This window comes from Sander vitreus, chromosome 8 (genome assembly GCF_031162955.1).
Source record: "Sander vitreus isolate 19-12246 chromosome 8, sanVit1, whole genome shotgun sequence".
NCBI classification, from domain to species: Eukaryota; Metazoa; Chordata; class Actinopteri; order Perciformes; family Percidae; genus Sander; species Sander vitreus.
Window position 1 is genome coordinate 8,924,138 of NC_135862.1, and position 11,522 is coordinate 8,935,659.

General features: G+C 38.4%; 1 protein-coding gene across 1 annotated transcript in view; it reads right to left on the bottom strand.

The window, feature by feature from the left end:
• ireb2 (iron-responsive element binding protein 2) overlaps positions 1–6,011 on the bottom strand; it is a 17,484-nt gene extending 11,473 nt beyond the window's left edge. The window contains exons 1-5 of the mRNA XM_078256670.1: positions 5,928–6,011; positions 2,922–3,005; positions 2,313–2,478; positions 1,974–2,111; positions 1–189 (exon numbers count right to left, since the gene is read on the bottom strand). The exon at positions 1–189 is cut by the window's left edge and continues 42 nt beyond it. Coding sequence (XP_078112796.1) covers positions 1–189; positions 1,974–2,111; positions 2,313–2,478; positions 2,922–3,005; positions 5,928–5,952 — 602 coding nt within the window. The 5' untranslated portion in view covers positions 5,953–6,011. The remainder of the gene's footprint in view (positions 190–1,973; positions 2,112–2,312; positions 2,479–2,921; positions 3,006–5,927) is intronic.
• Between the last annotated feature and the right edge of the window lie 5,511 nt (positions 6,012–11,522).

Here is an 11,522-nt window from a genome sequence, read left to right on the forward strand (position 1 = left end):
TTCTCGATCTGCTGGACAGAGGCTGCAGGTCGACCTGAGGAGGCTGGAGAGTCACTGCAGGCAGCTTTCCTACAGGAGCCCCGCTGGCCCCCACACTGTGAGCCTCGCCTGGAGGGTGTGGAACGGGACGGACCCTGGCTCTGGTTTGGGCCGTCACCTCCACCTGGGTTTGGTGCATTCTGTATGGCACTGCGGATAAAAGAAAGACATGTTAGGCCGTGATCACACTTGGCGCCTTTTTTTTAAGCTGCCAGCGTCTGTTTTACAATATAATTCTGTGGAGCAAACTGTGTTTGAAAAAAGGCCCTAGGACAAGCGCTTTTTTGACAGCTGAACAATGACAAGCGGAGTAACGAGACCTGTCGTTTCCATAACAAGAAAAAATGGAGAAGGTGCCGATAGATAGACTTGTGCTGGTGTCGGAGCACAGCGAGTTATATGATATGACCAGGTGCTCCCCGTTCAGGGAACTCGCTTTGTTTTATCTAAACGTTAGAACTAGCACCGCTTGAGGGGAGACGTGAATAAGTTCTCCCTTCTGCTCCGCACCTCTTTTAAAGCACCTAGACGTTAGAAGGCACACATATCACGGGGAGGGAGTGGATGGGTGGGTCCGTCGGTTGGATAACAACTGTTGTCTGGGATGGGGAGGGCGGGAGTGGGGTGGTTCTGGCATCATGCGCCTTTGGACGCCCCACTCCTCCCCCCTCGGAAGCCCTGAGCCCCCCCACGGGTCAGCTTGCTCCTCGGCTACGGTGGGGGCTGGAGCAGTTGGAGGAAATAACTGGCTCTTTCACCTTGCTCCTCAATTCCCATAGACAAATACCCCTCCTACCAAGCTCCACCAAATGACGCGTCACGTGGGTCTGGCCTCTCCAGCCGAACATAATGGTGGCTTGTTCGAAATACGATCTCGTATTTTATGAAAATAGTTCACTGAAACGTGTTTCTGAAAACATTTTAAGCGAGAAATAGGCCGTGCAGTTGCTGAATCTGTCTTCATTTCAGATCGACAAAGGTCAGTTTAAAAGATTTTCGTCAGATTTTGAGAGGCGTCCGTCACTCATCCCGCTCGTCATTTCCGGGTTAGCACTGCACCAATCAGATTGGCCACTGAGTCCTCCGACCCAGCAAGTCAGGTCGGCCAAAATGAAGGCCGACGGCCCCTCTGACGGACGACGGCACGGAACACACCGAACAGACTCGAGTCACCGATCTCGCCAGACTGTCCGACGGCCGATTATGGGGTTTTTGTGTCAGGGCCTTAACACACATGTATTCATGCACACACACACGCACCTCCCCCACCCCCATTGTAAACTGTCCCCTGTAGCGTTAGTCAAATACTGTCTTTATATGTTTTATGTTCTTTGTGTTCACAAGCTCTGTTTATGTATGTCAAATAGTCTTTGTAATCTGTATCTGTGTACTGTTACATGTCTTTTACACTCATTTGGGTTATGTAAGGTTTGTGGGTTTTTGTAATTATTTGTATAACACCTATGGCAAAACTTAATAAAAAAGAACTAGCAACGCTCCCTTTTCTCTGTTCATTCTGTAGATCGCTGAACAGCTTTGTCTTATCTAACACCGCTCCACATAGAACTCTTGGATACCGTAGCAGTAGCTATTGTTTTAGCAACAAAAGACGCTCTCGGCTGCTTTTTGGAACCAAAACGCTGCCAGCTTCTTCTTCTTCTTTTTTTTACTACATAAGCACCTTAGTCAACTTTTACTTGTCAAAAAAGACACCAAGTGTGATCATGGCCTTATATTGCAGAACAGAAGAACAACAACAGTGTTGTTTACGTAAAAACAGCCAAAATAAGAAACTTTTACTATTTGAGCATTTTAGGAATATAATTAAAAAAGATGCACTAATCAAAAGTCTAATGTGTCCATCTTTTACCTCTATGTACTCACTTTAGTTCATTGTTAATATATGAAAAGGGAAAATATAAATGCAAACACACCATTTGCTATAATCAATCTGTAATGAGTGGTCTACGATGAGGTCTGTGGGGCATTTAGGGTTGACTAGGCTGGGGTCCACGCCATGTTTGGCCACGGCGTCCCTCATGGCTGCCAGGTCCACCATGGCAGGAATACCACTGTCAAAGGAGAAGAAAAATAATTCAACCTACCATTCCTTCAGGAATTTACAGGAATATTCTTCTTGTATAATGTAAAGTATTATAATTTGAATAAATTGTTTATGTCAAGGAACACAAAGAAAGATCATGATGACACAAGATCTAATGAGCCAACTCCTGGTAAATCAGCTATTTTACCCAAATCCTTGTGAAACTCACGTGAAGTCCTGGAGAAGGACTCGCGCTGGAGAGAACGGCACCTCGGCCCTATTCTGCTGCTGCTGCCAATCCAGAATGTTTTGGACGTCTTCTTCTTTTGTATAAAAGCCATCACAGTTACGAATTGCTGCCTCCAGTAAGACACGGATGGACAGAGGCAGCTGGTCTACACAGAAAAACAGCAAAATGTGGCGTTTAATTTCACACAGGAAAACACTGTGTAATTAAATCTGATTGTGTATCAACTGTTCACTGTCCATTGGATGCGCACTGAGAACGTGTTACAGCCATGAAGTGGAAAACCAATGCAGGCCCATAAAGGTTAATTCAACAATTACCTTCATCTACAGGTATATTTTACAAATGTTATTTATGACTGCTGTTTACTTTTCCATGCATTCATGTTTACACTGCTATCCTTCGACACTACTGTGGTTAACACAATCTTATTATGTAATAGCACAATATGCTAATATATTTCTACTGTACGATCTGTACTACTTCTACGTCGTGCAGATCTGAGTAAAGTAAGTGCTACCTGGAAAAGGTCTCGAAAGAGGGACGTGTGTTTAAATGTGTGCCGTTTCCATCAGAGGGCCTTGAACTCACCATATCTTGGATCATTTAATTTCTGTGGACTGAAAAACTTGTTGCCATCTTTCAGTGTGTCGATTAGATGACTATATGGGTGCTCTGCAGAGGGAAAACAAACATTTATTAATACAACTATAACTCCTGCCTGCTTTTACAAGTCTAGGGAACTATCATATGTGATCACCTCGAATCATTTTTGTTTTGCCCCAGCAAGTCTGTTTGATCCATGAGACTTCAAAATGAAGTGGTATAAACAAATGGTCTACTACCTTACTGACAACATTTACCCAGTGGAGAGCTCCTCAAAACAAGGCAGATCAAGCAAGGAGAAAGCTTATGCCATCTCTAAGAAACTGGCAGGGGCGCTAATTTTTTCTGTGCTGTTTGTGGTTGGTGCATATCATAGAGCATCCATACAATTGGCTAATAGATAATAGGGGTGGGAATCTCTTGGCACCTCACGATTCGATTCTAAACCGATTATCGATGCAACTATTTTTTTTTATGTACATTTCCAAGCGGGATTTAAAAAAATAGATAAATATAAATCTGAGTTTGCTACTCAGAGTTTGCTAATCACTTCCTAGACAAAGCAGCTAGACAAAGCTTAGACTTTGACAGATATTTGTCACACACAAGTTTTAATGAAATGTTTTGTCTACTGAGGTTTTTGTTTTGTAGTCATTTCATGCTTAAGCCTTAAACATGCTTGTGAAAGTCACCTTCTCTCACAGTAATCTTCCATGTCAGAGGCTCAGTGATGTTTAAAGGTGGAGAATTGGCTTCTTAGAACATGAAACATGAGGTGGTCAGATGTAATGTGATAAAGTAGATGAACAGCCTGTGTGTGTTTTGCCTATTTATTTTATGTATGGCTTATTAGATCATGTGTATATATACAGAATTTAATTTATTTTTCCTTTTGGCCATTTTTGTGTGTTTTTTTTCTGCACTCTTGCCTAAACTCTAAGCTGTTGTTTTTGTATTTGTACTTGTCTGGAGACAGTAACTTTTAAATAAAAATCAACACATCATTTTTTCGATTATTAACTTATCAGAATCGAGCATCAAAACGTTCTAGAGAGAATCGCGATGCATCTAAGAATCGATTATTTTTCCCACCCCTACTGGATGGTAACAAGTAGCTGAGCAGTTGGTTTCAAGAACAGCCAAACATTAAATTAGATTGCACTGTAACTAAGCTTTGTGGAAAATGTAACGATGAAAGAATATTGACGGTGGATTTTAGGGCAAAATGTAAATGCAGAGAAAAGAGAAATGAAAGTAATCTTTCTGGTCTCATTTTTTCCCTTTGTGGCCTTTAAATGTACCAAAGTAAGCTCATGCAGGATGTGGTTACCTTAACCAAAAAGACATTGTATCAGATCCATGGTACTTTGTGACAATACAGACTCAAAAGGTGGTTGGTTTGGGCCAAAAGACGACTGCTGCTGAATTTAGGCTGTAGCTCTTTAATGTTGATGAGATTCTCCTTTAAAACTTGTGTAAAAAAAGTAATATTGTGAGTCTTGGCTTAGCACTACTCACTGGTCTCACAACAGGACATCATGCTGTAACTTTGGCTCTCTGGTTACTAGCTTTGAAGGCAACCCTTGAAACTGCATAGAACACACTAGGCTTGCCCAAACATGAATTAAATAGTGTAAAATGCCTACAGCATGCACTATATATTGGGGTTTCCAAATCCTATGTATTCACTGAATAAATACAAAAAGGAAGAATTCATGTCCTCAAGAACAATCATGCAACCCTACAATCCATCAAGAGGGCATGCAGAGGTAAAACTTGAAGGAAAAGATGTGACCACACATATCACAGAACTAGTTTAGTCTTACAAATCTGACAATACACCAATGTGACACACTTGGGGTTTCATATCTTTTTCATCTGAAGGATTTCGTCTTCTAAACACTCCAGCAGAGCATTATCACTGCTGCCGGAGATGAAATTATGTAATTTAGCTCAATTTAACTAAACAGGCATGAACCAGTACTCAAACAAAGATTTTATCATAGACAAATACTGATTTAATAACAGTGTGCTGCAACATATGTAGTAGCAAAATACATATTATACAATTATTTGAACATTCAAAGCAAAATAGATTCTAACTTTACTGTGGAATTTGGCCTCTTTTGGTCAGATAATTCATAAGCAGTTTGCAGTTCACTCCAATGTTGTTTTTGTTTTACTTTTTACATGACAGATTTGCCTGACTCAATGAGATGCTTTTGTCAGTTAGCTAGTGTTTTAAATAAAGGTATATTATGAAAAAACTAAAAGCCATAACGTAATGCAAAGCAGGCAGAATGTAAAGTACAGTATGATTAATACACAACTTAAACAAATTTGGTGCTTGTCATATCAGACAATGTCATTGGCACGATGATCTATAATCCAATTTTCAACAGATACGTTAGATGTTAATATAAAAAGGAATAACAACATTGCAATGACAAGCTAATGCGGTGCGAATTGTATAAGTGGTGATGACTGTAAACATCCTCATATATCAAATAATATCTGCATGATTCCTGATAGCAAGGTAACGTTATGGAAGATGGCTACAAAGCTAGCTCACACTGGTCCTTATCGTAGAGCACATACGCTAACCAACTACTTATCGTGCTACTGGCTGAACGTCTTGACGAGATACGAAAAAGATATAGGTATATTAGCACACAATTTAGGCTTATCTAGAAAGTACGCGTACGCCATTTTTAGCATAGCAAAGACACATCTAACGTTAGGTTGCGGTGTTAGCTAATCTAACAGCTTGCTTATTTGTAAATCAAACATTAACGTTACCAAGCTAGCTAGCTAATGTTAGCTGGTATATCTCCAACAGTTTGACGCCGGCACTTTATGTAATAGTAACTAAAAGCAAACGACAACCATTTTAAGGGGAAGGATGTCTTTTAATCTATTCCTGTCTTTAAAGGTAAAAGGCTTATCGGATGACGGCTTGCTATGTTAGGTTAACAGAAGACACGTCTTTACCTTCGACTGGGGAAGTGAACGCCATGATGACTTCTGAAATCAACACACACGACACGACCAGTTCTGACGACTTCACTGGCAACCCCGAGCCGACCAATCAGAGCACGGAGATCTACAGCCACGCCCATTCATCAATTACTGACAAAGTACAACCAAAGAATTTCTAATAAGGGCTTTGGTTCAACAAAAACAATAACATTTTAACCATGTCTTTACGTCTATGGTTTAAACAGTAAAGAAAAGTAAACTCAATTTCACTCTTTTTTTTTTTTTATTAGAGCTTTCGGCCACATCTCATAGTCTTCACCCGATGGAGTTTGCCCAGTTGACATGGTGGTCATATATAAAAAAAAATGTGTTATTAAAAATAAATGAAAAGGTGGTCATTTATATAGGAAGAGGGTCCTTTTAACAACTGAACACACTCTATCCCCTAATGAAGACTGGGAAATGCGGTTGAAAGCCAAGAAAAAAAAAAGCTAGTAAGTGGACCTTGAGGATTTTTTCTCTCTCTTTAGAAAAGGCACACTACTATACACCATAATGTACAAATAAAACAGATAGTATTGAAAAAAAAGGAATAGAAAACTAAATCCAAACAAAAGGGAACTGGAACAATACCTACATCGTCTGCATATCACATATTTAACATAATATTGCAGCACAGCCTTCTTTTTCTAACCCTAACCCTAACCCATTTATAATTTCCAAAGTTAGATTTGGAGTCAGTCCGTTGGTACCAATAAGACTAAAGGCATGATCCTTCACATTAGTTCACACTATACATTTTATGTTCAGCAAAATAGAAAAAGAATAATGGGGTTATTATTCAAAACGTCTGCCATAGTTTGTATAAACATACATGAATTAATTTGGGAACATGACAGTACATGTCTATGACTGACTGGGACTTTAAAAAGGGCCATGTGACTGTACCAACGTATTGTCAGTATGTGACTCACGCATGCTGCCTTCAGGGCTCCTCCGACTATGTCTGTGCCACATTCAAGTGCCCTTGGTAAAATGTTTGACTTCTAAGCCCTTAAATTAATTTATTTACTTGAGACACCTATGTCAAATAAAGCTGAAAACTGTTTTCACAGACATTTTGTGGCCTCCAGCTCCTTGTTTGACACCGTTTCTGATGGTAATTCACCAACTTCTTACCTGCCAATCATCTTTGCACCAGCCACACCTTCTCATTTAGTCAATTTTCTGACAGTGAAGTTTCTAACTCTTTAAAGGAGCTAGATCCGAAAAAATCTGCAGGCTCTGACAACCTCTCCCCTTTTCTCTTACGACTGGCAGCAGATGTTATAGCAGAACCAGTATCTCATATTTTTAATCTTTCCATATAAAATAATCGTATTCCTGATGTTTGGAAAACAGCTTTTGTACTTCCCTTATTAAAAGGTGGTGACCTCACTGTACTAAATAATTATCGACCCATTTCCAAACTCTGGATAAATCACTAAACCTCTTTGAGGCTCTTTATATGATATTTCTATTTCTTTTTCTTTAAATGCTGACATTAGCTGTTTAAATGGGCTGATCCCCTTCTTAGGAAGCAAATACATCAACCAAACACAGAAACACTAGGATTGCATCCCTGAGGTGCCAGACAACCTTCGCCAAGTATAAAAATATCTAATTAATAAACCATACTTGAGAACAAAAATACACAACATCAATAAACTATTAAATATTATAAAATAGATTTCATAAGGGTTGAGATGAATTCCCCCCAAAAATATCTTTTGGTTTTACATAGTTCAAAAGGCAGGTTCTTGAAAAGCTGATGAATGATTAGATTAAGGAGTATCTGTGGTCTACCAACGTTTTAGCTCCCCTTCAGTCTGGCTTCAGAAAACAACACAGTACAGTAACTGCCTTAATGAAAGTGTTAAATGATGTTGTGGATGCCTTGGATTCCAAAGAATACTGTTCTGCACGTTTCATAGATCTTTCCAAAGCATTCAGTACTGCACATCATGGCATCTTATGTCAGAAGCTTTCAGATATAGGCTTCTCAGACCAGGCTGTTGGCTGGTTTGTGAACTACCTTTAGGTCGTAAGCAGTGTGTGCAACTTAATGGTATCTCATCCAGTTATTTAGAAGTCACCGAAGGTGTGCCGCAAGGGTCAGTTTTAGGACCCACTCTCTTCACAATTGATGTTACAGTTTTTGCCGATTGCTTATACACTGAAATCAAACGTATTACACAATTATCAAAACCTTACACTCAAGGAGCAAAACATTGGCCCAGATGTGCACCACTGTAAGCACAATGTCAGCCTCACACTTTTTGCAAAACAATACACACAGTGACTTGCAAAACATTAAACACACTTATATCTATATCATGTAGTATATCATGATGTCACTTTCTTGAAATTCCAAAGCACTGACTGTCAAATGACCACACCTATGAGCCGATCTGTGAAACACAGCCACCAGGTGCTCATGATTGCTTAATTGTAGACACACCAATCAGGTTTAAGCACTATAAAAATGCAGCAGGTAAGTCTAGTATTTTCTGTACTGTATTTTCAGATCTTTTTTTTATACTGTAATTGTAACCTGTACTGGATACAGTATTTTCTGTTCGTCTGTTGTTTGCTGAGCTAACAGTGTTATGCACACTACTGTAGTAGCATGAAAACTGGGACATGTTTTGTTGTGATTTTCCATGTTGACATGTTGACTGATTTGGGTCTATGGAGAGAAATAAATGATATTTCCCTCAGTCTGGAGCATTGGTCTTGTGTAGTGTTTGGTGAACTTATTGTATATTTGCACTTTCTCTGTGTACTTCATTTACAGTACTCTAATCACTGAGAAGTAGAATTACTAAAATTGTTTTAGGTTAGCAACAGCAGTGTGTAACTGGTTCAAACTGAATTATGTCATATGAAACGTGTGTGTTGGTGTTTCATATGGTAACAATATATGTTTTTTATAAATTAATGTATAGTTTTTGCAAGAGTGTTGCTGATTGGGTGTGTGGTTGTGCTAATTGTGTGCAGTGTTTTGAAAAACTGGTCCGTGTTTTCAAAACAGTGCTTAAGCAATCGAAAAAAACTAACGTGGGTCAGAATGTTAATGATTCATCGTTACATAAGTATGCCAATGTGTATGTTTATTGTTGTGCAAAAACTGTTGCCCTTGTTTTTGAACATCTGCAAGTTGCATTTGATGCTATACAGTCACACCTGTTCCATCTCAAACTGGTTTTAAATGCTGACAAAACAAAGGGTATGCTGTTTTCAAACAAAAAGAAGGTGCCAGCAGTTCTACCTTCTATTACATCCACACAAGGCACCCATATCCAGTTTGTAGCCTCTTATAAATACCTAGGCATTTTAATTGATGAAAATCTTTCTTTTAAGTTACATATTGACGACCTTTTAAAAAAAAATTAAATTAAAAGTAGGTTTTTTTTCCCCCGTAACAAATCATGTTTTTTGTTTAATGCCACAAAACGGCTTGTTGCTGCCACATTCTTACCTCTCCTGGATTATGGCGACATTGTTTATATGAATGCGCCTGCCAGCTCTCTGCAGATGTTGGACGCTGTCTATCACGGAGAACTGAGATTTATTACTGGTTGTAAACCCCTCACCCATCATTGCACTCTGTATTATCTGCTCATTTGGCCATCATTATCCATTTAGGAGACTTCTGCACTGGTATAACTTCATTTACAAATCCATTCTTTCATTGCTGCCAACATATTCATCCATTTACATGATACGCAAGCATTGCAGTCACAGCCTGCGCTCCCAGGCCTTCATCACCTTCAACGCCCCATCAGTTCGTGGAACTCAACCTGGAATACACTGCAGCAGGATCTAAAACGGTCCGGCTGGATCCCACTAGGGGAATTTAAACAAATTTTAAGGGTACTGGAAAAAACATCTTCGGAATCATGTTCTTGTTTTTAGTACTTTAGTGTTTTCACTCTACTTGGCACTTTCGTTAAATATTGTTAGTACGTATTGTGTATACTATTGTAATCTGTTAGTCTGTCTGTAACTGATGTTGTGTATTGTCCTTAACAGGTCTCTCTTGAGAATGAGACCATGTGTCTCAATGAGATTACCTGTATAAATAAAACACTTAAGTTAACTTGAGATAGCCCTTATTTTTCTTTTTTTAATTATTTTTCTTGATTTTCTCATTTTTATGTGTATGCTCCTAGGTTTTGTTGTATCTATGCTCGGCCTAATGCAGAAGCTCTATTTTTGAAGTGAATTTGTTAATGTGCCTTATTTGTCTGAATATCTGTATTCTCAATAAAGAAGTAAAACATTGCAGTTATTGTAGCTTGTAAAACAAGAGTTACAATCTGCATTATATGTATCAAGTGAAATATTCATTATTTGGTATTCAGCTGCTTGTGATGCTGCTGCTTTACATTACCTTCCAAACATAAAATGTAACACAACACAATGCAGCACTATACTTTTAAAGGTTTGTTTTAAAAACTTCCACTCTGTCCATTTATCTACAGTTTTGCATTCCAGATATCAGCGTTGGAATGTGACTACATTTACTCAATTACTGTACTACAATACAATAATGAGCTAGTAATCATACTTTACTTGAGTAATTCCAGTTGATACATTGACTCCACTATACATTTTATAGAGAAATATTGTACTTTTTACTCCACTACATTTATTTCACTGCTGGGGTTACTAGAACTGTGCTTTGCAGATTATTGATGCTCTTAAAAAGCAGCTGAAGACACACTTGTTTAAACTCGCTTTTGTCTCATGTTTGTAACTTTGGGTTTTTAGTCTTTTAATCTTTATCTTTCATTGGTATTTTATTTATTTTTGCTTGCTTATTTTCTGTTTGGATCCTACTGTATGTTAACACTTTTTTTTTTTCTCATGTGAAGCACTGTGTGACTTTGTCTGTAAAAGGTGCTATATTAAATAAACTTATTATTAAGATTTAACATACAAAACCTATGATCAGTTTATAAAATATGATGCATAGAAATAAATCTGTTACGAAACAATGTGATCACGATTGTTGGTTTATATCCTATCATCTACTGGCTGACCTTTGTGAGTTGATTCTATAAGCAGTTACGAGCTCAGAGAACAAAGTGACACAGGGTCAGTTCAACAATCTTCTAAAGGTTTAATGAGTTAAGTGTGTGTGTGTGTGTGTGTGTGTGTGTGTGTGTGTGTGTGTGTGTATGTGTATGCACCAACCACCATGGCAAATCCCTTGTACTTGATAAACCTAATTCTGATGAGACACACAAGAATGTATACATTTTGTAACAATTGCTCCAGTCATTTCCATGACGTGAGAGTAGATAGATAAGAAAGGGGCACCAAAGGAAAGGAGGATTAGTACAAGGTAGGTTCACACAGATAAATCTTAGGGGAGACAGTGTAACAATTTATGATACCAAATCAAACAGATTGAGAGGCTTTGTTCAGACTTTTCACCAAATGTAACATACTGTATTTACACTATCCAACAGTATATAAATTAGTTAAAATTTGTCTTCTCGAAATCAGCTTAGTCATTAAAATACTTCCTACATATCAATACCTCAGCAATAATAACAA